This window comes from Corvus brachyrhynchos, unplaced genomic scaffold, assembly GCF_000691975.1.
Source record: "Corvus brachyrhynchos isolate BGI_N302 unplaced genomic scaffold, ASM69197v1 scaffold22, whole genome shotgun sequence".
Taxonomy (NCBI): Eukaryota; Metazoa; Chordata; class Aves; order Passeriformes; family Corvidae; genus Corvus; species Corvus brachyrhynchos.
Window position 1 is genome coordinate 3910422 of NW_008238355.1, and position 27527 is coordinate 3937948.

At 40.8% G+C, this 27527-nt stretch overlaps 1 protein-coding gene across 1 annotated transcript in view; it reads left to right on the top strand.

Annotated features, from left to right (window-relative positions):
• CPLX1 (complexin 1) overlaps positions 1-27527 on the top strand; it is a 107741-nt gene that overhangs the window by 56763 nt on the left and 23451 nt on the right. Inside the window, exon 3 of the mRNA XM_017735379.1 lies at positions 11395-11570. Within this exon, the coding sequence (XP_017590868.1) occupies positions 11395-11570 (176 nt within the window). The remainder of the gene's footprint in view (positions 1-11394; positions 11571-27527) is intronic.

The window sequence follows — 27527 nt, forward strand, 5'->3', positions numbered from 1 at the left end:
TGTCCTTTCTTCCTGCCAATACTTTAGTCTATTTCAAGGAGACATGCCTTAGAAAATCTGTGGGGGATCAAGGAAACAGTTTGCAATGTCCCGCCAGATCGTGTTAAAAAAAAAAAAGTTCTCTTGCTCTTAGTATTACTTAACAAATTCATCTGGCTTTGGTGCTAACCTAATATTTTGAAGATATCTGGTAAGAAATCATAGAATAGTTTGTTGGAAGGGACCTTTAAAAGGTCATCTAGTCCACATCCTCCTCCACCCCTGCCCCAGGTATAACGTGAGTAATCTGGAACTTGGAAGTCCCTATAGGAGCAGCATTTAATGCCCCTCCATGGCAGCAGAGATAGGTGACTCGCTTCCCACCAGAGAGAAGTCATGTTCTTCATGACATCCTCGGTCTCACAGCTGTCCTTAGATAGGTTTGCACCAGCTGCCAATGGAGAAATATTCTATGTATATGTACTAAATATGCCACCAAAGTTACTGTTGTATAGTGTTGCTCCAGTCTCTGTTAGCCTTTCTTTAAAGCGACGGGAAGATTCCAGTCAGCAGGATTATCTTACAGACTGATGTTTCTGGGCTTTCTGCATAGACTCATCATCCTTGTCAGTCAGAAACCATGGAGAAGCCCATCATTTTCCAAGGCAACAGAGAAGGTCTGGAATCTGTCACCAGGATGAATTTAGGAAATCTGTTAGAGCAGCAGAGATTTACACAGTTAGCAATTTTTTTTGTTTTTTTAAATTCAGCTGTTCTTTCTGTGCCGAAGTGAATAATTTCTCTGAAGCAGGAAAGCAGGGCTGGAACAATCATAAATCACAGGCAAATAAATATTGTGGCAAGCAGATCTGCTTTCCAGTTCCCTTTTTTTCTTCTGGAGCTACAAGCTGCATGTGACTAATGCCAGAATGCTGCAATGCAGGTGGGCTCATGTGAACAAGATGCCTACGTTCATTTCTCCATCAGTAGATCCCAGGCGAGCAAGTCCAGAGGAGAATTCTCCTCCTAAAGTAGATGCTTCCACTTGGCCTGAAGAATCTCATCCCAAGATCTGTGACTAGCTGGAGTAGACCTCCATGAACTAGAAAGGGAACCTGTGCAGAGATTATTTACAGCTAAATCCTAGCTGGGTCATAGGGGTCAGGAGGACAAGACAAGCATTTGCCAGGGATTATTGATCAAAAAAGGAACAGAAGCCATTGCATTTATGTTATACAGGAAGTTGTTCCTGCCTTATGGTTGTGGGGTTGCATGGAGTGTTCCCCTGAAAATAGGACTGCACCCTTCCAGGTGTAGATCTGGCTCAAAATTGCCTGCATCCAGAGGCTTTACAATGCAAACAATGAAGATCAACAAAATTCCTGAGAAGGAGAAATGGGAGTGCCTCCCAAAGGTGCATGCAGCAGCTCTGGAATAGAGGCAGTAACAGAAACTTACCTTAACTGCTGTAAATCTTCTTAATATTAAGTTGTCTCTTAACTCCTTACCAAGTAATAAGAAGCATCATCTTGTCTTTTAGGGAAAAGATTTGTGTAGTAGTTCTAAAGAACAGTGTGCGGATTGCTGTTTTCATGTAGTGCATCTAGAAATGTATTTATACAATGTCCCTCGAAGAAAGGCAGAGTGCTTTTTAACTAGGGTTGCACGGACTTTGCAGCATAAGTAAAAGACTGTGGCCTTCCAGGTATCTTGGAGTAGTAATGATCCCTCCAAAAGAGGAGTCAGGTTTGCATTCTTCAGCTGGAAGCTCAGTCTGGTACCCCCATTACGTCTGCATCATTTTCATTTCTCTTCCTGTGCAAGCTGCCTGTAGCCAGTGGGGGCACAGTGGTTGAATATTCTCTTAGTGCTGGGTGCCGAAGACTGATGATTGCTTTTGTTTCCAGCTTTTTGCTTTTTCCTCTTGCTGCCTTGCAGCAGGATTTAACTGGCAGGAGGAAGGTAAAAGGAGTCTCAGGGACCTGCCTGCTGTGCGTGTTGGTCTCAGGAACAAAGATACCTCCTCCAGGCCCCTCCTTGCACAGCTGCAGGATCTTGAAGACTTACAGTCTGGTTCTCTTCTGCGGTGGACACAGGCATCAGTGTGGAATGGGGGAGGGAGAGTGCTCCTTCACGGTACCTGTTTGTTAAAATATCTGTGTGAAGTATGTGTGAGCAAAAGCCTAACTTCTACCCTTAGAGGGATCTGAGCCATCAAGGTGGTCCACTGCATTTTTCTGATGGTGTGCCCCCAGCCCAAGGCACATTTTTGGGTCAGGCTGACCCAGACACATTGACACTCCTAACACTGACCTTTGCATGTGCATCATCAGGTGTTTCCTTGTATGACAAGTTTGGAGTTACAGGTGTGCTACTTAAACACATATCCACACGGAAGCAAAACCTTGCATAACAAAACTAGAATATAAAACTATGTTTGAAAATTCTTTCATCCAGTTTTCTGTTTTCATCTTCAACAGGACTTGCTTATGTGAACTCATTACATTTCTAGACAATCTGTTTCCAATCAATCCAATTATTACTTTTATGAGTGACTGAAGCAGTAGCTTGTCCTAACGGCCCTTGTATCTTCAAAGGCAGTGTCAGAAGTGCTTCAGCATGGTTTGAGTATTGCAGAATGTGGCAGTCAGATGAAAATGAAACCAGCCTCATGCAGAATGTGAGACGTGTTTATGTATGGAACTGAAATTAGGTTTCCTTCTTCTGCAAAGCCTTATCCTGCCCAAGTCAGAGGTAGCTTATAACCTTCCCGCAGCTTCTGCCTTTGCACACTTGTGTTGTATGTTTGTGTCAATCATCTCATCATGTACCACCATCTTGTGGTTCTCAACATGAAATGGTGTCATATGATATTTATAGTTATTTGGCATACGCTTGTGTATCAGAAAATAATTGTTCATGCTGCCTTGTAGTTTTCATGAAAGGTCACAGAGCAGAAAGAGAATGAATGAGGCCATCAGAGAATATTAATGATTTCAGCTAGGAAGTGTGCTTGTTTTTGGTTTTTGGTGTTTTTGTTTGTTTGTTTTGGTTTGGTTTTTTTTCAGCAGAAGAGGTTTGCAAGCTAATGGATGAACTGAAGTGAAAATTTCACTCCTCAGAGATATTAACTATATTAAATCGAAAGTGAATGGCAGAGTACGAGAAAGATGCTAACTCTGATGAATACAAATGAGATGCAACTGACAGGCCATCAAGAGTGTTTGACATCTTTCAGAATCTGAATATAAAATGCAGTACCTGCTTCAACCTGGTAAAACACCTATAGGATCATTTTCAGTAACAGATATGTAGCAGCCCAGTGGTGGTTTCTAGTTTGTTACAAAATGGAAATTGTGATGGGCAATTAAAAAACCTCAATAACAAGTGACAAGCAAAGTGCTAGGTCCTGCTGTTGTGTCACAACAACACCATGCAGTGCTACAGGCTGAAGGCAGAGTGTGGCAAGGAAAGCTGCCCAGCAGAGAAGGACCTGGGACTGCTGATTGGCAGCAGCTGAACATGAGCCAGCAATGTGCCCAGGTGGCCAAGAAGGCCAGTGGCACCTGGCCTGTGTCAGCAATAGTGTGGCCAGCAGGACCAGGGCAGGGATTGTCCCCCTGTGCTTGGTGAGGCACTGGTGAGGCCACACCTCGAGTGCTGTGTCCAATTATGAGCCCCTCACTCCAAGAAGGACATTCAGGTGCTGGAGCATGTCCAGAGACCAGCAATGGAGTTGGTGAAGGGTGTGGAGCACAAGTCTGATCAGGAGTGGCTGAGGGAGCTGGGGTTGTTTAGTCTGGAGAAAAGGAGGCTCAGGGATGACCTTATCTCTCTACAACTGCCTGAAAGGAGGGTGTAGCCAGGTGAGTGTTGGTCTCTTCTCCCAGGTAACAAGGGACAGGACAAGAGGAAATGGCCTCAAGTTGTTCCAGTGGAGGTTTAGATTGGATATGAGGAAAACTTTTGCCACCAGAAGGATTCTCTGAAATGTTGGAGCAGACTGTAACAATGAAGTGGTAGGGTCAGCATCCCTGGAGGCATTTAAAATATGTGCAGACATGGCACTTAGGGACATGGCTGTTGGTGGACTTGTCAGTGTTAAGTTGACAGTCAAAATTGATGATCTTAAATGTCTTTTCCAACCTAAATGATCCTATGATTCCATGAAAAATAAGAGCTCCAAAGGTCCAGGATATTGTGACTGGAGGTCTAAGATGCGGTCAAATGAATGCCACCTGAAAATGATGTCTCCACATAGATTTCATAGGGAACTTTATTGTTTTAGTTAAAGTTGTATTAAAAGGATGTGACACCAGTGCAAAGAAATAAATAACATACTAAGTGAAGAATTCACTTACAAACATGAATTGCTGGTTGTAAGCTAGAAGGTGACAATAGGAAAGGGATTTATTGATTTGTTGCACAAATGTACTGGTACCAGGAGATTGATGTTGGTTTGTGTGCAAGTAGTGTACTGTCCTATGCAGCTGTCACTGTGCAGAGGTGGAGACTTTGCAGAGATAAAAACATGGAGACTAAGATTTTAGCTAAAAAATTATTTTAATGAGGATGGAAAAGTCTTGCTCTAAAAAACGTGCTTTCCATTGTCTGCAAAAAAAGAGTATTCAGCAGCTTGTAAGGTAAGAAAAACATTTTTCTGTTAATGTGGCTATCTACCTCATTCACTTTTCGGCTTCAATACCCATCTGCAGAGTGAAACATAGGTCTTGCACATGTTACAACCTACTACTACCTCAAATAATGTGGGAAAAATTATTTCTAGAAAATTCAAAGTGCCTCCATATGGCTGTGCACCAAGCTGGAAAAAGGTCTTTCAATGTCAGCCCTTAAAGTCTACCTTGGTGTCTGCAAGTGAAACATTACCATAGTGGTGATGTTTCAAAATAGTCGGAGTTCTAAATACCTCCAGATATCCTTAAATATCTCATGTACCTTTAGAGACAATTTGCTCAGCTTTCCAGTTTCCCTGCAAGAAAAACAGTTTTGTTTGGCAGTACAGTTTGTCTGGGTTGGATTCAGAGGGAGAGACTGAAGTAAAATACCAGAGAGAGAGAAAGCTGAGTCTGGGGAGGGGGAATGGCTGCAGCAAAGGTCCCCAGTAGCAGATGTTTTTTCACTGGTGTTAATTTATAAACAAAGTGAACTAAGCTTTCAGTGCTCCTTTTCTACTCCCTCTTACCCCTTTTTCTTCTGACACTGTGTAACTTGCACAGGACCCATGGCTCATCACTGGATATGTTTAAATGAACCTCACTGAATCCTTCCAGTATCTTTCCCGTATCACAGAAAAGTTAATGCTGAAGCAGATAGGCTTCTCACTGACCTGGAAATAAGCATCTACTCATAGATTTTTCCAGGAAGCACAGGTGCATACAAATGTGTCCTGTCTCTATTGTGTAAGATTTGTGCTGAGTGGATTAGGAAAAGTAAGCAGAGAGAGCTATTCATGTCTACTCTGAGCTTTGAATTTCATTGAGAGTTTCTTCATTTAACACAATGTTAATGATTCTTATCAGAGATCCCTACAGTACCAAAAAGACCAGAAAATAGCATTCTCCATGATATTGGGATTTCTCAAATGAGCTCCTCAAGTGAACTTGGCTTAAGTTCTTTGTTTGCATGAGGAATCACTAATCCATTTCAGCAGGTATATTAGTTACAGTTAATTAATAATTTGTGATGGTTCCTTTGGAGCTATTCTGTACTAATATATAAACATGGTTTTTTATTCATGCAAGTACCACTTTCGAATGTTACACAATACCCTCCTGAAGGGCTGTTTCATTTTTATTGAAACTGTAGCAGGAGGAAGTCAGATGTTTTGATTGTTTTTTCAGACATAAGCTGTATATCATGGTCTTGATGATCTTCATTGATATCAATGAAAAGTACTTAGTTCAGGTTCTGAAGTGATTCTGCAAAAATGAAAAAAAAAACCTGCTCCAGAACAGTACTTGGTGATTATCTCCTTATGTTTGGATGATGTGCTAAAAAGACATACTGTGATTTAGAGACTCTGAGGACTCAGTCGTCCTGTCCAGTCTAAATATGGCTCAGCCACAAATAGTACTTCCAAAAAAAACTCCTGTAAAATTCCCTCAGCGCATGCCTGTTTCAGGTATACCTCTTGCTGTTTCCTCTGAAACCTGTGATTGAGAGGGACAACTTCTGCACTATTCTCTGATCTAAGCATACACACATGCAGGCATTTTGAAAGACAGGTTTGGGTGTTGCTTGTCTACAGTATGAAATGAGATTTGTTCAAAGGAAAAGCTTTTGATTTCACGTATTTACCTTACCTGAAACAACGGTGTGTGCAAATTTCCATCATTCTTTAATTAATTAAGAAGGCGTAAGATGTTCCTATTTCTACTTAAGTCATCCTTAGTAATCCTAACCCTGTAGCTTTTCCAGCACACAACTTTGCCTTCCATATTTAGGACAATTTTTTTATCAAGTGGCAAATTCAGTGCTGCTGTTGCAAGTTGATTTGCGAATTTATATTTTATGGGTGAAAGCTGGATTGATGTCAGTCAGCTTTTGAGGGGTTTGGTCATAGTTGGTGGTACTTCTGTAACAGAGGTCTGGCCATTAAGAATTTCCGTTTCTTCAGATGCAGGATATGTTTGGGCATGTACTCTTCACCATTTTCCTTGCAAAATTAACTTCAGTCACTTTCAGATGTTATTTAAACCACTTACTTGTGAGGTCTCAGAGAGTCACACAATATCTGAGGTTGGTGCTCATCTACAAGGGTTGTCTAGTCCAATCTCATTCTCAAACAGGGTTACCTACAGCAGGTTGCTCAGGGCTGTGGCTCATTAATTTTTTTATGTCTCTACAGATGGAGACTCCAAAGTGACTTTCTGCAACTCAATATATTTTTTTCTTATATTTAAATTTTATTATCTGTACTTGAGTTTGTACACATTATCTCTTCTCCTGTCACTGGGTACCAGTCTGATTCCCTCGTATTCATTCTGTTTTGTTGAGTGTTTACACATACTACTGAAACCCCTTGAACCTTCTCTTCTCCAGGCTAAGCAGTCCCTGATCTCTCAGGCTCTTCTTGTATCAAAGATCTTTGAGTATCTTAAATGTCTTGATGGCTATCTCACTTCTTTGCTGTCTCACTCTGGTAACGCCATCTCTCTTTTGTATCCTGAAGCCCAGAACTGGGAACATCACTCCAAACTTGGTCACCAAAGGGCTGAGTAGATGGGAAGGATCCTTCAGCCTCTTGACAACCGTGTTCCTAATGCAGCCCAGAAGACTTTTAACCTTCTCTGCTGCAAGGACACATTGTGAGCTCATGGTCAGCTTGTTGTCTACCACAACCCCAAGGCCTTTACTGTAAAACTGCTTTCCAAACAGATGACCTGCTTTTCAGCTGTTTCACTGAGGAATGTCTCCCACACATACCTGAACAACCATATTACTCTTTTTGAGATGCATAATGACAATTTAACCCAGCAAAACTCATACAAAAAGCATATGTTGTGTTTTAACCCCAGCCAGCAATCAAGCACTCTGTAACTGCTCACTTGCTCCCCCACCACCTAGAAAACTTGTGGGTTTGAGATAAAGGCAAAAGCCACACATGCAAGCAATGTAAAACAAGGAATTAATTCACTGGTTCCCATGAGCAAGCAGGTGTTTTGCATTTCCAGGACAGCAGGGGCCCCTCACGCCTCACAGTGACTTAGGAAGACGAACGACATCACTCAGATGTTCCTTCCTTCCTCCTTCTTGCACCCAGCTTTAAATACTGTTCTGGAATATCCCTTTGGTCAGTTTGGGCCACCTGTCCTGGCCATGTCCCCTCCAAATTTTTCATTCACCCCCAGCTTCTTTGCCAGTGTGACAGTACAAAAAGCAGAAAAGGCCTTGTCTCTGTGTGAGCCCTGCTCAGCAGTAACAAAAACATGTCTATTATCATTCTATTCAGCACAAATCCAAAATGCAACCCACATGAAGTCTCTGTGAAGAAAATTAACTCTGCCTTGGCCAAAACCAGCACATTATATCGGAGTGCACCCATAGTATTTGGCTTAACATCTGATGGTTTAGCTATTTAGCTCATATGGATTAAGGGAATTACTGTTACTTTGAAATAACTACCATGCCACTTGTTTTCGAAACACACCACTTCTGGGATGGTTTTCCATATGGAAGGTTTTTATCCTTTGAGGGCAGGCCTGTTTGTAGCTAGAAAGATGACAGATGGCACATGTTGTCCTGGAGCTATAGCCATTTCTGTTTTCTTTCTGTAGCCTTGTCTAAAGATGTTAGAAATAATGTTGACTGAAACTTCTTACTGATTAGTGAATAGTGTGGCAGTCTCTGACTTCTCTTTGTGTCAAGGTATATGTCATGGTTGGGGTGTGAAAGACAAAAAGACAAAATAAAGACAAAAAACCCCACGCTTATCATATGGACAGATTCAGTAAGTGTGTCCTTCCTCTGTTTTCTTGGAAGCTTCGAAAGTGGGCTTAAGGACAGAACAACTGCTCTTTCTTTCTGCTTTTGCCCATTACTGAGGCACCTCAGTTACATGGAGATGAATTCTCCGGAACCTTCGCTGCTGAACTGCTAAAACCAGAAGCTGTTATCCAGGGAATGTTAACAACGAAGTCTACAGTTTAGGATGAATAACAAAGGAAATGGAAAAAAAGCTTTTCTAAAAGTAACGCAGGACTCCTTAGTTAAAATGTAGTGTAAATTTTTGGTTCTCATGATAAGTTTCCTTCCAATTATTTAACAATGATACCACAGTGCAGCCTTTTGCACATTTAGAAGGTGACTTTGAAATCAGAGGTGAATTAAGAGAATCTAGGAGGATCCTGAAACTACATTCATGTTCTTTTAAGTGTCCTGTATGCTGAATGGCTGCAGAACAAAATGCCTTAAGTATTTAAAATCTTGGTCTTGTCTAAGAAATAAAAGAAAGTTATGCAATTTCACTTCTTATGTGATGAGCTGAGCTGACATTATAGCTTAATGATAGCCTAGAAGTAGTGCTTAGAGGAAAAAAAAATCTTTTTTTGCTGCTGAATTCTGTTTCCTAAGTAACTAGAGTATTATACTGTCTGTGTAGCTCTAACTGGAGAGAAGCTAAAAAGAAATAAACTTGATAGATTATTGAACCCAAATTAGTTTGATCATCAGTGGAGAAATGTTGGGGGGGACCCAGAAATTAAAGGTGTTAGTGAGATTTGTGATCAATGATGTATGCACAATAAAGCTGCTTAGAGAAGTTCCTGCAGTACGGATGCGTGACCCAACTAGGCTGTATTTCCTTTTCACTTGCTATGAAATTTTAGCTTACTTAAAATTTCAGTTAGCCTTCCTTCCACTATGGGAAAGAAATCACCAGATGGTCTGGGTAAATTTTCTGTCAATATGCAAGAATTTCTGTACTACTCTGATCCTGCAATGAAGGATGCAAAATGGTAGTAGAGGAAGGCTGACTGTAGACAGGGACCATGAATATTCCAGGTGGGGTTTGTTTGAGGTCCCTAGGTGTCTTTTTGTTTTAAGCCACAGATTTCCTAATGATGGAAGTTTCAAGAGGTTTGCGGTTAGGCAGCTGAATGGAGACAGTCATGTTTACTGTTGTTATTTCCCACCTGGCAAAAAAACTCCTGTGTATTACAACCAGATCTTGTAAGGCTTAAAATTACCAGTATCCCCATGCTTCTCTGTGGGAATGTAAAGGGGGCATTTCTCTGTCACATTTTGGGGGTGGGTTGGAGGGTGTTCTTATTCAGGGTTGCTTTCAGTTTAGAGTTCTGGGAAAATATATAACCTGGAAAAGAAATGTGGAGAGAAAAGTGATCTGCTTACCTCTTTACAAATTCCTTGGTGGTTATTGGAAGCAATGGTTAATCTGATAAGTGCCACCACTGGGGCAATTCAGGAGGAATCATTCTGACAGGTTGCAGAGGCTTCTTCCTTTAAGGACCGAGGTTTCACAATCACTATCCCAAGAAGTGATGTGGAAAGAAAGAGCAAACATGGTCCTCAAGCAGTGTTGAGACACTGAAGAGTAATTAATAAGGGTAACTTATAAGGGGTTGTGAGAACCTCTTTCCTTCACTTAGCCTTTGATAAGGCTAACAAACAATTTTTTGGTACATCTTTGATAGTGTCTCCTTCCAGCCCAAGACTTGCAAAGGCCAGAAATCTTTGCTTTATGCCAAATAAGATGTTGAATATGTATACTTGTGACTGTTGTGTTAGAACAAGGCTGTCCCAGATTAATTCAGTTAAATCTCAGCCATCAGTGAGCCAATGTAGAAGTGTCCTGACTCAGCATCTAAGGACCTACAGTGTTTTTCCAGGGTGAAGGAATCTCTTTTAGTAAAAGATTCAGAATGTTTTCCTGCTACAGGCAAGGTCCAACACTGCTTCCAAAGGGTATGTGTTTTCACTTTATCCATGTAACCAGGCTTGATCCTGCTGCAGCCCTCCAGTGCCCTAATGATGCTGTATCACAGTACATGCTCTTCCCCTTTTCTCAGCAATTTTTTTTCTCCCTGGTTGGATGATTGACAGTTACCTGCTAATGAAAATGTCTCTGAAATAGAGGGTAAATGGGTTTATGCAGCTCCTTGGGGATAGAGGGGCATGCAAGAAATCTCCTCATTTGCATGGTTGTGCAAGGGCTTTGCATAAAAGCTCAGGAACACACAGGGACTGAAAATTTGGCAACAGTGTGTATTCAGCAGTAGAGAGAGAACAAGACAAAGAGAGGATCCCACCTATGTACTAGGCATTACAGGCATTGGTATCCAAGAACAGATAAGAGACATGCAGAGCTGCTGCTTCCTTCCGATCCACAGTAGGAGCCTAGAATTCATCAACTCCAACTGTTCACTAATGCCATGTGGTCCTACCTGTCATGGGATGTGTAATTTCTAACAACAATTAAGACTGTGATTACTCATCCCTGCAATCAAGATTTCAAATTCCTTTCCCAGCCCTGGTGTCATTTTGTTCTGGAAGTATTACCTGCCTATTACATTAATGACCTTTCAAAATCAATCTTCAGTCACTTGGCTGAGCTGATAAAATGAAAAAATGGTGTGGATGGCAGCTTATCCTTTTCAGGACTGCAAACAAACTGTGCTGCCATCATACAAACCTGCAGATGTAGTGTCTTCCTTGTGCTGCTGTGCTTCTCCCACCAGTGTCAGGTAACTTACCTGATCAGGTTGAGTGCTTTGTCCACCTCCTGCCTTGGGGGAGAGTGTGCTGCCTCCTCAGTGAAAGAAGAAGCCTTTCCAGATGCAGAAGGAAATGGCCCTGAGCGTGGGGAAGGAGAGAGCTGTCATCCTAGAGATTTCACCACATTCTTACCGGGCTGATTTTCGCTTGTGCTTTCTCTAGGGGCTACCAAAGACATGGGAAAGATGCTGGGTGGGGATGAGGAGAAAGACCCAGATGCTGCTAAGAAAGAAGAGGAACGACAGGAAGCCCTTCGGCAACAAGAGGAAGAGAGGAAAGCCAAATATGCCAAGATGGAGGCTGAAAGAGAAGTTATGAGACAAGGGATTCGAGACAAGGTAGGTATCTGGCTTTCAACACACACTGGTCGACTTGTAATGCCTGGTGAGGAAAACCTTTTATCAGCCGATTTGTGACTAGTTCCCTAGGCACCTGGATAGAACCAGGTAACTACTCTGCCACACTGAAATTTCGGATTTTGTGCACTCTTCCTCAAGCCCTGTCCCTGTTCAAACACACCTCCCACACAGCAAAGCAGTGCAAAGTTGAAATGGAGGGTGAAGGTGAGGCGAGAAATCCATCCATTTTTCTCATCATCTATTAAACGCTCACATTATATTAAGTGTTAGAGGCTTCCTTATCCCTTTGAGGATGCTTTCCAAGCTTGCATTTGTGGTTTGTGATAAGAGTCATAATTCAGTGAGTTTCTGAGAGGTATGGTGCAACTATCTTCTGTATTGATTCCAAATCAATTTCATTATATTTGTTGTGTTGACCAGTGATATGGGACAAATCTAGTCTGCTTTTCATATTTAGGCTTCCAACACTCACATGGGATTCACTTGAAAGAGAGTTTTCATACATTAACTATTAGGGATTGATGTGAGGAGGGAGAAGGCAGTTTTGATGCCTCACTCTCAAAGCCAGGTCAAAACTGTCTCTTCAGAATAACTTAGGTTTATAATAAGAGGTCCTGTCGTTCAGATATCTTGGACAGAAATGTGGGCAATGTTTGGACAAGGGGTTTCTAATGATGAAGGTCTGTCTGGTGACTTACATCATATGCCAAAGAAAATAGTGGTAGATAAAATGATAAAGTCTTGCTCAGTAAAAGAGGTGTTCCCTGTGCAGTTCCTATCTCTGTGCTCTAAGAACGTATCTTGGAACAGACATAAACAAAACTGTATCTGCATTGGGTCACATGTCTGACCCAATCCTTATGCTTCAGGATGGAAGCACAAATAAGGGTGATTTTTTCTGGTGGCACAGTGCATCTTGCAAAGAGTTAGTGAGAATAGTTCTGCAAATAAAGAAATTTGTGATTATGTTTCTAAGAAAAGAAAGGACTTACAGGGAATTGTCTACCTGTGACACTGCCAGAGAAAGGTCATTGATCGTTTAAAGAAGGTACTGGTTGACAGAGATGCACAACCTCTACCTGGTCAAAAATTGTTGTTTTATAATCATAGAATCATAGAATCATAGAACTGTCAAATGGTTTGGGTTGGAAGGGACCTTAAAGATCATCTAGTCCCAACCCCTCTGCCATGGGCAAGGATACCTTCTACTAGACCAGGCTGCTCAGAGCCCCATCCAGCCTGGCCTTGAATGCTTCCAGGGATGGATCATTCACAGCTTCTCTGGGCAACTTGTTACAGGGCTTTACCACATCTGAGGAAAGAATTTCTTCCTAATATCTAATGTAAACCCATCCTCTTTCAGTTCAGGGCAAAACATTGCCCTTGTCCTGTCACTACATGCCCATATAAAAAGTTCCTCTACCTCCCTTTTATAAGTGCCATTAAGGTATGGAAATTTACAATGAAGTCTCCCTGGAGCCTTCTCTTCTCCAGGCTGAACAACCCCAGCAATAATGTATTTAATGTATGTTTATAGGTAGAACTGTTTCTAAGAAGTGACATAGGTCATGAGGGGAAAAAAAAAGAGTAGTAAATTTCCGAGTTGCAGGCAAATGAGCTAATGTCCTGTTTTCACTGGTGGCTGTCTCTTCTGGACCACTGAATTGTTCCCAGATGTAGATAGGGGTTGGCTTTTTCTTGCTGTTGGGCAAACTGCTGTAGAAGCATTTGAAAAGTCAGAGGTGTCTTCTGTTATAATTCCAAGGTGATCTCATTAGTGAGTAGGATGCATACAGCCTGAGCTACAGCCAAACGGGATTTCTCTGTGTTACTTGCAGCTATCTGGACTTTGCTGAGCTGGCTGAGTACTGAGTAGCAAAATCTCTTAGAAATGCACTGAGTCCTTGAGCAATATGGCAAGGAGTAGGGTCTGCAGAAAAGGAGAACAAGAATACTTGGAGGAACATTATTTGACCTCAGTCAAGGCTCTGGACTGCAGTTTTTAGTGGTGTGGTGGAGTACCTTCACGATTAGCATCAGGAAGTCCTGTTTTGGGCAGGACATCTGAATTGTGAGTTCATTCTCCTGTGGTTTTCTTTTTCCTGGTAATAATTCTAGGTAGCATGCATTTGAAAGATGAAGGTGTTTTCTGCAGAATCAGAAAAGATGGATAAAGCCATAGAAAGGAGCTGTATTCTTTTCTCTTTTTTTCTCTTTTTTTCTCTTTTTTTCTCTTTTTTTCTCTTTTTTTCTCTTTTTTTCTCTTTTTTTCTCTTTTTTTCTCTTTTTTTCTCTTTTTTTCTCTTTTTTTCTCTTTTTTTCTCTTTTTTTCTCTTTTTTTCTCTTTTTTTCTCTTTTTTTCTCTTTTTTTCTCTTTTTTTCTCTTTTTTTCTCTTTTTTTCTCTTTTTTTCTCTTTTTTTCTCTTTTTTTCTCTTTTTTTCTCTTTTCCCCTTCCTTTCCCACACCTTCCCACACCTTCCCACACCTTCCCACACCTTCCCTTCCCTTCCCTTCTTTCATAAAAGAGAGATTACCTTGTCCTGACAAAGAGATGGATTTGATGATCTACAAGACTGTCTTCTAGTAGTGTTGATTGATGGCTGGAAATATGCAATAAATGTTGAAAGAATTAAAAAGGAGCTGGAATATTTCATTAATTACTTGATTATTTAGAAGTTACCTTCATTTCTTCTCTAACTCTAGTAAAAGCAAAAATGCAGAAAAGAAGAAAACTGAAACAGATGTTCTGTCTGGTATGTGTACAAGCACAAATTATTGTTAGCAGGTATGAGTAAAATGGAAGACGTTTTAAGTTTTAGAAAGCTCCATGATGATATTTGCTCATTTCTTATGTAATAGAGTGAAAAATGAGCAATTAGTTTGAGTGACTGAGTAGGAACAGATTATTTATGCAGAATAAAAGTTTGAAATTGTATGTCCTAGCTTATGAACCCACAGTCACATTTATTCCTTAGTGCCACTGCAAGATATTAGGGAAGCAAGCCAGGGAATCACAGCTTCACCAGAGAGTTCGTATGGGTCTAGGTGAGGCTGACAGAAAGGATGGACTCATCATGTTTGTTGTTTTTGACTTTTTGCCTTGGCTTTCCAACAAGTGTGATGAATTCACTGTCTCGTTTAGGGCTTCAGGAAATGTGGGAGCTATGGCAGGGCTCAAAGGCAATGATGACAGATACCACAGATCCGTTCCAGCCTGTGCTAACTTTTAAATCCAATCTGTTAAATTGAGACACATATGCCCTCAGCCCAGCATGGCAGCTGGGTACAGAAATTACTTAGGGAGAGGGTAGTATGAATTACACAGAAATGAGGTGGGGTTTTTTCCAATAAAAATATGCCACATTTTCATTTGGAAATGAATTTTTAGGAGTAACCTTTGAACATGACATTTTGAAATAACTGGACCAGCAGTTGTCTGAGCTTCTACCCAATATTAAAGTCCAGCATCTGGTAGTGAAAATGGATTAAAAGAATATAAAGAGTGTAACTGGGATATACTCCAGCTGCCTCCTACCTCAGGAGGTGTGCACGCAGCTTGCATTCTGATCTGATCTGGTTTTGGTCTGTACACTAATGCCTCACAGATCTTCTGCGCCCTAGCACAGCTGTCGCTGGAGAGAGTGGCCACACTTGACCAACACAGGCAAGACTACTGAGAGGCTTCCAGTGTCCCTTTGCCTGGCAGGTGAGGCTGTGGATAGCTAATATTTCTGTTACCTTGCTAATAGCAAGTACTATCAGCTTGCCATGCTTCAACAGCTATCCTGGTTCCAGGGCTCTTAGGTGGAGTACTGCCTTCTAGAAACAAATTGTTTGTGTTTGTGCACACCTCAGCAGTGAAAGCAAATTACTTTCTTTGTGTAATCATCCATAATTAGTTATTTACATAATTAATTATTTCCACCACTGTGGTAGAACCCAGTCCTGAGAAACTCCTAGTCTATGCTTGGTAATGAACCTTCTACCTGTCTTAGTGAGACAATGTCCATAGTTTGTCTTCCTGAAAATCTCACACATTTTTTAGGCAGTCAGCACGGTTGAACCCCTGTTGAAAAGTAGCAGAAGCTCAGGGATATCCTCACAATAGTTGGTTTAAGCCAAAAAGTGTGAAAGCATGGTCCAAATGGCTTGACTTCAAGACAGAATTTAGGTTTGATTTTAGTCCAAATTTGAGATCGAGCATGAACTGCTTCAGTAGCTTTTATATACTCAGCTCTCTGAGTGAAAGGGGGAAGTGTCTCTGATCCAGCTTATCTTTAACCAGCCTTACATGCTGGTCATATGTTGTATAGCACACGGTTTATAGAACATGGATTATGTGCTATAAAGGAGAAAATCAGTTACATTAATAAGGATTTCTGTGCTTACACTATTAAGGATTCATGTCCTACATAACACATTGTTTGTGTCCAATAAAGCAGAAGTTTAGTTATATTAATAAGGATTTCTGCCCTTCAAATGGAGCATGAAATCTGCATGAAAACTATGGAAAAGCATCAAATGGGAAATTCTAATCTGGAAGAATTAAGGTTGTCTCTACATTGTAATTTTCCATGTTGGGTGTTGTGTAAAGATTGTGACACGGTGCGTGATCATTTGTTTATACTTCTAGGAACCTCAACTCTCCCATTGCATAAGACAAAGTTAATTGTTTTCTTAATAAACAGATGTTCAGTATTCAATCTCTGACGTGTCTTATAACGTATGTTTTCAAGCTCATTTACTAAGAAATATCAAAATTTTGATGGCAATATGATGAATTTCCTCATCTGAGGTTTAATTCTCTGTTGTTATTATTATTATGCTTTCACTAACGTAGCTGAGTTCATCTCAAGCATGGTTTCTTCTGATATTTATCAGGGTGGGGGACAGAGTTTTGTTTAGTTTTTTTCTGTTTGCAAGGTATGAATGCAGAAGGGTAATTACGTGATTAAAGCTTTGGTGGCAGAAGAGTGTTAACAACTTGTTGCATCAGTGAGCCTCAATGGCACAGCAAGAAATGCTAAGGACTGCTTGTGTCTTTGCAGAGGTTTGTTCCTGCAGGCAACATATCACACAGCATGAAAATGTTCAGTCCTTGCTCTGTTTGAGTCCCTGCTGTCTCTGGGTGTGTGCCACTAACTCTTCCCATATTTCTTATTGGGCTATTTAATGCTCTCAGTGATTAGGCAGTAAGATTCTCTGCAGTATTTGAAATTGGCCAAAGAGTCATAGAAGGGTTTGGGTTGGAAAGGACCCTAAAGACCATCAAGTTCCAAACCCCCCACTCTCATGGGCGGGGACACTTCCCTTTAGACCATGTTGCTCAAAGCCTCATCTAACCTGATGTTGAGTACAGTCAGGAATGGGGCATCTACAGCTTCTCTGGGCAACCTGTGCCAGTACCTCACCACTCTGACAGTACAGAATTTCTACCTGTAATATAAACCTGCCCTATTTCAATTTAAAGCCACTCTCCCTTGTCCTATCATTCCAAGGCCTTGTATATGTCCCTTTCCAGCCTTCTTGTAGCCCCCTTTCAGTACTGGCAGGATGCCCTGAGTGTCCCTCAAGCCTTCTCTTCTCTAGGCTGAGGAACCCCAACCATCCCAGCCTGTCTTCCTAGGAGAGGTTCCTTAGCCCTTTGTGACTCTCCTCCGGGCTCGCTTCAGCAGGTCCATGTCCTGAGAAGGACCCAGAGCTGGACGCAGCACTCTATGTCCCAGGAAAACCATGAAAACTACTGAGTTCCTTGTGGATATTTAAGACATGTAATTTTCTGGTCTTCCATGGCTCAAGGTAGATGATATTAGAATTTACTTTTTTTAAGGAATGTAGGAACATTTGGGTTGCTGGCAACAAGAACAGTCCTAAGTTAATGTCTTTAGTTTTTCCAGTGGGAAAGTGTTCTCATAATGAACCCTTTTTTTCCCTCCCCTCTTTTATTTTTTTTTTTAAATCTGATTGTTGAACTTACTTTTAGCACTAAATCACTCAGACAAAAAGGCAATCAGGATTTATAGCTGCAGTCCTAGATTTTTATGTCAGATAATCAAGATGCAACATCATATAATTATTTAATTTTAATATTTCATTAGCATATTTCCTTATGTAACTGGTGCATAGCTGCTAAAATCCTGTTTTAGGGCAGGAAAAATAGAAGAATGAGAATTGGGTCTGTTCTTCAGCAACATCAGAGATTTGAAACTAAACTCCCAGCTCAGGAGTGCAAACTTAATTTTGATAAAATTTTGTTGATATAAAATAGCTTCACACTGTTAGCTAAACTCTTCAGCATTATGCAGTGTTTCATTCTTGTATAACTTCAGATGCAGATATTGCCAAGGGCTTTAAAAATCCCTGCACAAAGGATTGAAATTTCACTGCCTGAAAGTGTAATTTTGATAGTGCAGTTTCACCTTGTGAGGAGGAAATATATAGTACATTTATCATTGGAGATTATTGGCAACTAAAAAAGTGTAGAAATTGTATTATTTGCATGCCAAGATATAAAAGATCTCAAAGAAAATATTTTCCTCAGCAATGAATCATGTTCTGTAACTCAAAAGATAAAAATATTATGATGAACATGAAGACTCTGTCTGATCTCGTCCCCTTTAAATCATTGATATTATACCAGTGATGTAAATTTTTATCCAGCCCTTGTGATCTAATGAAGATGACTCTACCATTCACTATTGGGGCCTTAAGATAGATTTTCAGAGATCTATATGCATTTTGCAGATGGAGAGGTATCATTAACATTAACTGCACTCTTCTTCTTCTATAGTGGATTTTTATAATTCAGGATAAAAAACAAAATAAAAATAATTTATTTAATTTAGTTCAGTGCAGATTCTCTTTGTGGTATAGGCAAAAGTGTTTAAAACTGGGTGACAGGTCCTCTGGCTATGAGAAAGCAAAAGACTTGGTTATAACACTCCCAGTGTGATTTTTGCAAGACGGGGATTACATTGTGTCTTTAATGAAGTGAAATGGATGAGTGGGATGAGTGGGAACAGTCGTAACAACACCAACGGTGAAAACTGATAACAATTGCACTCTTTGCAGCATTTAAATCACAGGCTGTTCTGGAAGAAGGACACTGCAAGGGCAACATCCTTTGTGTTCTGCCCAGATTTGATACTTTGGTTATTGAGGACAGGCTGTAGGAAGTCCAGGGAGATTTGGAAGAAAGAAGCACATTTGTGTTGTGATTCAAGAGCATTATAACCCTTCAGATAATTTCATATTGGTATTCAGAGGCTTCCAAGGGGATACAGTGATTTGACCTGGACTAGACTTCTGACCTTCTGCCAGAACTTTTACCCTCAACCAGTTGTATGCAAGGATGTCCTGACTGGCCTATGTTACCTCTGAGTCAGATTTTGGAGTTTCTGTCATTGATGCCTTAGGTTTTAAGTTTTATATTTTTCAAATTCTGTACTGCTTAGTGTGTAACTCTGAAGTTTCTTGTAGCCTGTTAACTTCTGTTCTCGTGCTAGGTAGACATAACAAAGCCTCTCCAAGCCTGCTCTCCGAGGACACCCAGACCATCCTAGGCCAAAAGTATAAACCAAAGAACCTCTACAGGGGGGCAAGCGGAGTTCATTAAACTGAAGCTTTAATTAGAGAATTAACTCTGATATGCAAATGAACCAAACCTATAAAAGTGTGAAGAACTTGTGACTTGTTGTCCATCTTGGGGTCCATCTGTCCATCTTGGCAATAGCCTCTGGCTCCCCAGGGTGTACCTTTGAAGGCCTTTCAAATAAATACCTACCTTTATTCCCTTACTCCTGTCTAGTCTCTGTTTTTAGGTGGCCTCTCAAGGCACCATTATCAGTTTTTTCCATAGCTTTGAGTACAGATTTTTAGTATCAAACTTGTTTCCAAACTGCTGCCCTTTGCAATTTTACTAAATCACCCACTTTTCTAGCACTTTTCAACCTTTGGAAATTCCAAACAAAATTTAAGTTTCTGGTTTTATCTCCAAAAGCATCCCCTTGTCTGTAAGGCAGTGACTGTTTTTTTGTGAAAGGGTGAACAAACTGGCCAACTCCAGTAAGAAGAAATAAAATCACAAATTGAAAAATTAATAAAGTTATCTGGATATGCCCAAGTTTAGCAGTCTCTTTTTCAAAACGAGAGAGAAGTGGTGCCTTTACAGATGTGTTTTTCAGCACAGAACAGGGATTGATATTCCTGCCAAGGACCTCCAAGGACCTCCATTACTGAACATAGTCTTCTTCTGAGTGAGTTTAGAGAATCTGTTCCTGCCTAAATTGAGAAGTTTCATCTTTATATTGCCTTACAAGTTCCAGGATATGCACCATGTCTTGGTCTTAGTGAATCCAACCATGTAGATCTATAGAATTCCACAGGGGTTCTGAATGAAAATGTCTGTGCCAGGCCTTATCTCTTGGCTTAAAACTAACAGAACTTCCCTTTTGGGAAAAACTGCATACATTCCTTCCTGTGCTGTAGCAGTAGGCCATTTTTTAAAATTCGTAGTGGGAAGGCGCCTTCAGCAAACCATTGGAGCACAGAAGAAATCTGGCATAGTTTTCATCTGCTTCCGTAATAGTTAGAGGTTCAATTATTCAGCAGAACCCAGCAGGTGCTGACTACCCCACTAGTGCATTTGGGGCTCATTAGTCTGCTTCTTTGTGCAGCTCTGCCTTGCTCTAACTTGATTTCTGTGTTTTGCGCTAGTCCAAATTTACACCAGTAGATGTCACTTTGGATACTTGCTAACGAAATCCCAGTGGGTGATGCTTCTGAAGTTACTGAAATATCTCTTGAAATGCAGCCTATTTTACTGTTACTCACGGACTAGGGTGTCCTGTACAGTGATTCAGCTGAAATCCTCACTTAAACAACTTTTGTCTTATTGGCTGACAAAACCTGTGACATGGTACTGAGAGGTTCAAACACTAATGACCGGGTTCAGAATAAACCCAAACATACGACATTCCATTATTCGTGCTGTGATTTAACTAGGAAGGGTATCTAAAAGGTGCCTCAAACCTTCCTGGGTGTGACTCATTGAATCTCCTAGCATATGGCTCAGGTGCTTGGAAAGACACAAAATACGTACCTCAACAAATGGTCATTTGCAAGTTCTTTTCCAGTGCAGCTCTGCATTCACCCCTGAAATACCATTTAGCTCTGTGTCTTACTTTTTGATGCCTCTTTGTGATCGTAAATGTGGCTGAATCTTGTTCACATCAGCCAGTAAGACCCAGCAGTACAAAGGAACGGCTTTTTTCCCAAGAAATCTCCAAAATCTAATTTTTAAATTATTATTAATTAGTTTAATTATTTATATTCTTTGTATATAAATTATATAGATTATATAATGTATAATACATACAGACCATGTGAAATAGTAATTACTAATTAAATTAATAATGTGATTATTATTAATTTTCATTTAGCATTATTGTATGTGATTTACAGGTGGACAAACTGGCTAGTTTGCCCAAAATCATGGTTGAGTAGGGAAACACATTTCTGTGCTGAAGGCCTAGGGGTATAATCTAACCCTTGTGTAAATGGGGTTTCTTCTCCTCCTGAAAACATGGACATCTCCACAGGGAGCAGACAAAAGAACTTAAAAATGAAGGCCATCCCAGAGTCTGTATGACCCATGTTCCCATTGCCACTGGTCTCTAGAATTGGTTGCCATCCCCACTCCTGTCCACTTGGACTTCTGTTAGCCAGTAGAGCTAGGACTACATGGAATCTTTTCTTGGTTAAAACCCAACAAGGGAAAACACCAAAAAGCAGAGGAGCTTGTTTTCTGCTCTGCTGCTTTGGGGAATAAAATATTGTTTCCTTGATGGAAAAAAACGTAGTCAGGATGGTATAAAACTTGTGAGGTGTTCTGAGTCTTTCCCACCCCAGCCACTTCAAATCTTTCAGTTCGTCTTTAAAAGTAGACTGCTCTGTCCTTTGGATTCTTCTGGATCATACTACTTGTGTCAGCCTTGAAATGCAGACAATTACAAGAGAGTAATTTGATCAGTACTACTGCCTCTAATAAGCACAGCTGCACCATTTTTTTTCATGTAACTTTATTTTTCCTAGCTTACAAATCTGACGCAAGGGGAAGTGTTGTACAGTTGTTGAGTCTTTTTTATGACAAGCTAATTCAAGGACTGTGAAGGTCACCAAACAAGATCGAAAGGTCTGTTCCATTTTGCTGCAGCCAAAGAGCTCCCATTACTGCTTCAAATCAGGCAATAGCCACATTATGTCTCTTCTTTTGGCAGTTTGTTATCTGAGTCCTGAATGATCAGATAACCCACCAGGAATTAATGAGACCAGTGGAGTTATGCCTGCTTGAGAATGCAGCCTGGCACCTTCATGGCTCAGCTAATGGATGTATCATTCTTTTCTGATGAAAGTCATCAGAGCCAGGCTCAGCATTTGAAATGCTGGTGCTTCCTTAGAGCAAGATGTGACTTTGTCCTGGCATCACCATGAAGTTCTGCATCTCTTCTGGCAGTGGGATTTAAGACTGTCAGAGAGAATTAGTCAGCCCATGCCTGAAAGATGAAGGGCTCATCCAAGGCCAGGTCTAAGTTCATGCATGGGACATGGTGATAATTTTTGAACCATGCTTTACTTGTCAAAGTTGTGCGGCCTTGCTTGCTTTGTGTCTACATTCCCCACAGATGCTTGTTGCTTATGGTTAAGCTGGGAAAGGAAAGGACAGTTTGCATGCCCCATTCATAGTGACTGGAAATTCATGTGGCCTTCCAGAGTGTCTCAAGGGTTCTCTTCCTCACTGGCCAATTTTGAGACCATCATGAATAGAGCCAACTTAACCTTGCCAGACTCCAGGGCAATGTGCCTTCTCTGGAGCTCCAGGCCAGGACAATCCTCTTGCTTATGCAGGAGAACGGCTGCAGCCTTCCTCTGACCATGTGAGAGTTTGGGGAAAACAGACTGGCTGCTGCTGGGAAAGAAGCAGGGAATTTTGGGGAAACATTTGCTCTTTCATAATTTCCATTGTCTGTGGTTTTCTAGGGTTCTCTTCTTTCCCTTTCAGTTCAGGCTTGAATCCTGTCTCTACATCTGCTCCTGTTGGGAAGCACAGACTCAGGTTATTTATTTGAGAAGAAGGCTACATGGAGGAATTTCTTTTCTGTGGTTAGGATGGAAGGAGGAAGAATGCAGCCTTTCAGCTGCAGACCACCACATTCAATTTTCTCATCATTTCCTGAAACTGGTGACATGGTCTTTACAAGACTCTCAGCCTAAACCAAGTACTGTGGAGTATGTACAGTGCTTTTATGCTCTTGGTTCCAAGCCAGACCTCCCAGCAGCCCCTTAGAAATTTAGGGTCGTAACAGGGCTGAGTTTACTTTTAAAACTGGCACCATATAGTTCTGTAGGATCTCACTAATAATTTTACAGCTGCTGGATTATTTCTGTCATTCTCAGTTGTAGGGATGTAAGTTCTGCCTCCTTGTTTAACAGGCTGACTGTAAATTAGAGGAAGAATTCTTCAGCCAGAGACAGAAATAGTCCAAGGCCTGATGTGAGAAAAACAGCTGATAAACCGTCCCTTGGATAATACAGAAGGCACAATGGGGTTTCTAGGTGTTTTTCAATCAGGACTTGCATTCCTGATTGAAAGTTTATTCCAGCTGTTGCCAAGTTGTTTTGGGGATAGAGCCATCGCAGTGTATATTTCTTGAAAATCCCTCAACTGTTCTCTCATATTCTGAGGTTTCTGATGAATCCCTGGATGCTGACTTGTGGATGGTGCTGAATGCATTTCTTTCTTCTGTTTAATGAGTGACTAAGATGCTATAAGCAGAACCTACCAATTTAAACTATAAACCTGACCTGAAAAGGTGAAACTGGAAAAACAGGGATGCAGAGAAGCAGAGGATCAGCTTCAACATGTCTGTGTGCTTGATACAGCTGTGTATCTGGCTAGAAAATTCTCACTTCCTACCTTCTGGTGTTGTAATCACAGTTTTCCATGCACTGTAATTTGCAGGGATGATAAGATTTCTTTATAAGGGAAGGATCTAGTAATCTGCCTTCTATGAAGTAAGGGCACCACGTCCAATTTCTGCAGAAAATCTCTGGTTGAATGACAAGGAAGACATTTCTGCCCCTGCCCACTTTGAGTTATTTTCCAGTAACATGGGGATTTAGCTCAAGTTGGCAACTCAAATTTTGTCTTAAATTTGGTTGACTTTTCATCCAGAAGTGAGGCTGCAAGTTTTAGGAGACCAAATCTTCTGAGACAGTCTCCATCCATACCTCATTGCTAATACTACAACTCTTCTCTGCAGTGTTTTTGCTTCTGGTCAGCTCTGATATGAGAGATGAATGGAAAGTTATAAAGAACTAACAGAGAAAGATATTTTTGAGGCACACTTGAATGGAGATTCAAAGTCTTGGACATGACACAGAGCTTTCTGGAAATGTGAGAGAACAGTTCCTTCACTTCACACAGGGCCCGTCAGTCTGATGCTGATTAACAAAAGCATTTTAGTTAACTTCTGAAAGTTTGATGGTGCTTTGTAAATTAGGGAGTACATCACCACTGCCTCCTATCCATGTGCCATCTAGTCTTCCAGCCTTTTCATATCTGTATTTTCTATTACAGAGAGTCAGTTTTCATCCTGACTTTCAATAAAAAAGGCAATAAACCTGTATGTGGTCCTGAAACAATCTCTGTCTTGATGTGTGCTTTTGCTCTTCATTTGCCTTTCTTTCTTGCCTTAGAAAGAAAGAAGACGGATTACAGAGGAGGAATTGAGGACCACAGATCAAACTGAGAGCTGCAAGGGGGACTTTATGTTAAGCACTTGCTAGAGGAGTGTGACTTGGACAGTGAGAAGGCTGTACATCTCTCTAAAGGTGTTTAAAAAGTGATCATCCCACCCCAAAAGAATGGCTTTAAATGTGGGGTTAGTGTAAAAATATGTGTTTTATTTTTTACAGGTTTTTGCAAAGGAAAGCAATGTGCTGTTGTCAAATTTCAGTGCCTGGTGAAAGTGTCCTTTCTTCCCCCAAGATGTTTGCTAGGGAAGGGTGATCTGCAAACAGAAACAAATGGAAAAGCACTGGTCCACTTTTGGATGAATGTCCACTTTTCTGTCATTCAGATTGGGTGGCTGGCAAGTGGTTTAAGGCAAATTTTGTGGTGCCATAGGTGTAGATATTGTGGTGCTTTAGGTGTAGATATGAAGGTGGAGAGAGGTAAGGGCTTCCCTTCAGGGCTTCCCTTTGAAGGTAGTGGGAGAATGTCAAAATAAGAAGCTGGCAAGCTATGCCCAGAGATAAGGATATCCCTGTTCCTGCAGGGCATCTGACACTGTGAGGGAAGGAACATGAACCTAACTGGTTCAGGACTACTCTGAAGGCTCTTTTCCTTGACAAGTGTGTGAAGTCCTTTGTTTAAGCTTCAATTTTCTCAGAGATTTAGCACTTGGCCTTGTTTGACAGGCTCAGTGAGTGTCAAGGAGAAAGGCCTGTCACGCTACTCATAATCTGCCTCTCATTCTGACACGTCCCACTGGAGCCTGTGTAAAAGGCATTTTGTGTCCTCTGGGCCCTTCCAGAAACTGAGGTCACAGGTCTGATCAGCAATATTTTTTACAAGAATCTGTGAGTGAATTTGGTTGGCAGAAGGCATCACAGTGATAGGACAAAAGAAATCACAGATTATGAGAGAACTCAACAGACCAACATTTGTATTGATTTTTCTCTTCTGCCTTCTGGCTGTTCACTTGTGAGGCTCAAATAAAATGGTCGGTTCATGTTTCCAGCTCTGCTTCTTATCTCTTCTTGCCTCACAAATCCAAAATTAGATTTCAAAACAAACAAGATTGTGTTCCTTTCCTTCTACTGAATGGTTCTGGGTTTCCAACAGGCATCTTCTCTCTACAAAATACAGCTATTTCTCAAGGGCAAACCTGGGACTTTTGAATACTGAGAGTGCTTGCACAGACGTCAGGAAAGGGACAGAAGGCAGGCCTTAGATTCTGCACTCTCACACTGTGGTGTAACTGGGAACTGACCTGTCTAAACTTTTTGTCTCTTTTGTTTAGTTTAATGATCCATACATGAATGCATGTATGTTAGAGATGCCACGGAACAGGTAACAAGAGCAAATATCTGACAGTAACACGGAGTTTGAACCCATTAAAGTTAAATCTTTTAAAGACAGTTATGAAACCATACCTTTGATAAAAGTTCTTTAGTGAAAGATTTTAAGCTCAGCGACAGGTTTTTTAAGAAGTATCACCATTTGGGCAGTTTTGAGACAACTTGTTTTCCAGTCCTGGTACTTTGGGCACCCCTTGTGTTTTTCCTATATTATTTATACATGTTATTGAGGCAGACAAAACCAGTATTTGAAATCCTAGTAGGAGATGATAGTGTGAATCTCTTCCATGTCTAATTCTACAACATGGATCTTGGCAAGTGTCTTCTGTGTTCTACACACAGAACAGTGTAAATAAGAGCACTGGCATAACCACAACAGATCCATGAAGGACTGTCTTTGATTTTTCATATGCTTTTAGTCCAGGATGTCCAGGAATGAAAAAGGTATACCTCAAGTTTAGTGAAGTTATTTATTTGGCTGACACGGACTGTTTACCTCTAGTTGTGGAAAGTAGTTTAGAAATAAATTTGAATTTTTGGTTCAAAATCTAAATGTAAAAATTCTTCAATTCCACCCAGATCTGATGTGATAGGGAGTTGAGGAACCAGCTATTGATTTACGGAGGGTGCAGGTAGTTAGATGTAGAGAAGCCACTGCGGGTGCTTTGTCTGTCCTGATAGCACCAAACAGCATGAAATCCATTCTGTTACCTCACTCATACAGCCTGCAAGCTTTTAACATAAAATGTAACTCTACTTTTTTTAGGAGAATTTATTGACATTTGCTCAGTGATGACTCAGAAGCAATGTGGTAAGCTTTGCACTGTTGTGCAAATATAACTTTGTACACAGTTCTGACAAATAAATCCAAAATAAAAAGCTCAAAGCTTAACTCTGGGTTTGAAGGAGTTTGGTAAAAGCCCCATAGGACAAAACTATGGCTCTTCCTACTTCAGTTATCTTACAGCAGCATTGCACAGTGCCTGTTTGCCAAGTCTTCTGTAATCAGAGCATCGTGATTGTGAAGTAAGGAAGTTGCTTAAAAGATACTAAAAATGTCACAGCTCCTCTAATTAAAATCAAACCTGAAAGCTCTGAAGTGTTGGCTAAGTGCAGTAATAGTTATTAAAGCACCTGGGTCTCGCTGGGAGATGCCAGGTCTCCCTGACTTTACTGTTCCCAAGGGCACAGTGAACAACATCACAATATGAATGAAGAATCAAACTGGAAGCTGAACAACACAATGCCTGTGAAGTAGACTAATTTATAAGTTGGTGCAGAGCTAACAAAAGGCTGTGTTGGACTGCTTTATCATGGTTTTGATAACAGAACACAAAACTGTTATCACAAGTCTAATTAAAAGGGTAATTCTAGCAATTACTCTATTTAATGCAGCTCAGCTCCTTTAAAGACCTCTAATCTTGCATGCGATATGGTCCTAATCACAGTGGCTAAAACTTCTGATGGTTTCTGGTTTACAAAAGTAGAAACTTAAAGGCAAGAACCTAATTTGTAGTTATGGGTAGTGCTTGTGAAAATTAAGGAATTTTATTGGCTTTATAATCTGAGAATTGCAGTAAATTCCACCCCAGCAGGCAGCCTCAGGTGGCTGTGAGAGGGTAAAAGGTGAAGTAACATTTTTGAAACATTCACCTCCAGTGTAGCCTGGAGAAGAGGATCCCTGTAAGTGTTAAACAGATGTGTGGATGTGGCACCTGGGGATATGGTTTAGAGGTGAAGACTCTGGTGATGGGTAAATGGTTGGACTGTTGATCTGGGAGGTCTTTTCCAAC